Genomic DNA, 546 nt, shown 5'->3' with positions numbered 1-546 from the left:
GGAGACAATGACAGTGAAGGGAACAACAAATCCCAGGAGGAAGTTGGTGATGGCCACGGCCTGATAACGAAACTGTCCTGTTTCATGATCATCAGAAAGAGCAAAGTTGGTGAAGCAGCGGGTGGTGTTATCTCTATACGTAAAAGTATCCCTGAAGACAAAGTATGGAGCACTGAGAGTCAGAGCCAGTACCCAAACACCTAGACTCACATAAGACGCCTTGCGTATATTTCTGTGGTTCTGGGCCTAGACAGGCCACACCACAGACACACATCTGTCCACACTGATCACCACCAGGATGTAGACACTGGCAAATATGTTCAGGGAGGTTATGGTGGAATTAACTTTACACATGAAGTTGCCGAAAGGCCAGTGGAAACCCATGGCTGTGTATGTCACTGTCAGGGGGAGGAATGCTGTGAAGAGGAAATCGGCCACAGCAAGGTTGAGGAACCAAACTGTGTTAACTGTTTTCTTCATCTTGAACCCGGTCACCCAGATAACCACTCCATTCCCGAGCACACCAAGAACGAAGGCCAGGCAGTA

At 48.5% G+C, this 546-nt stretch overlaps 1 protein-coding gene across 1 annotated transcript; it reads right to left on the bottom strand.

The window, feature by feature from the left end:
- Window positions 1-6: 6 nt before the first annotated feature.
- LOC111661214 (chemerin-like receptor 1) lies at window positions 7-543 on the bottom strand (the record flags this gene model as incomplete). Its single annotated transcript, XM_023414713.1, is given in 1 exon segment — window positions 7-543. A coding segment is annotated over 1 exon segment (537 nt), but the record flags the coding sequence as incomplete, so codon positions are not given.
- Window positions 544-546: the final 3 nt, after the last annotated feature.

Source organism: Seriola lalandi, unplaced genomic scaffold (assembly GCF_002814215.2).
Source record: "Seriola lalandi dorsalis isolate HSWRI2012SDOR001 ecotype SW California unplaced genomic scaffold, Sedor1 jcf7180001995184, whole genome shotgun sequence".
In the NCBI taxonomy this organism is placed as follows: domain Eukaryota; kingdom Metazoa; phylum Chordata; class Actinopteri; order Carangiformes; family Carangidae; genus Seriola; species Seriola lalandi.
Note: the sequence above shows the minus strand (reverse complement) of the source record. Positions and strands in the feature narration are given on the sequence as shown.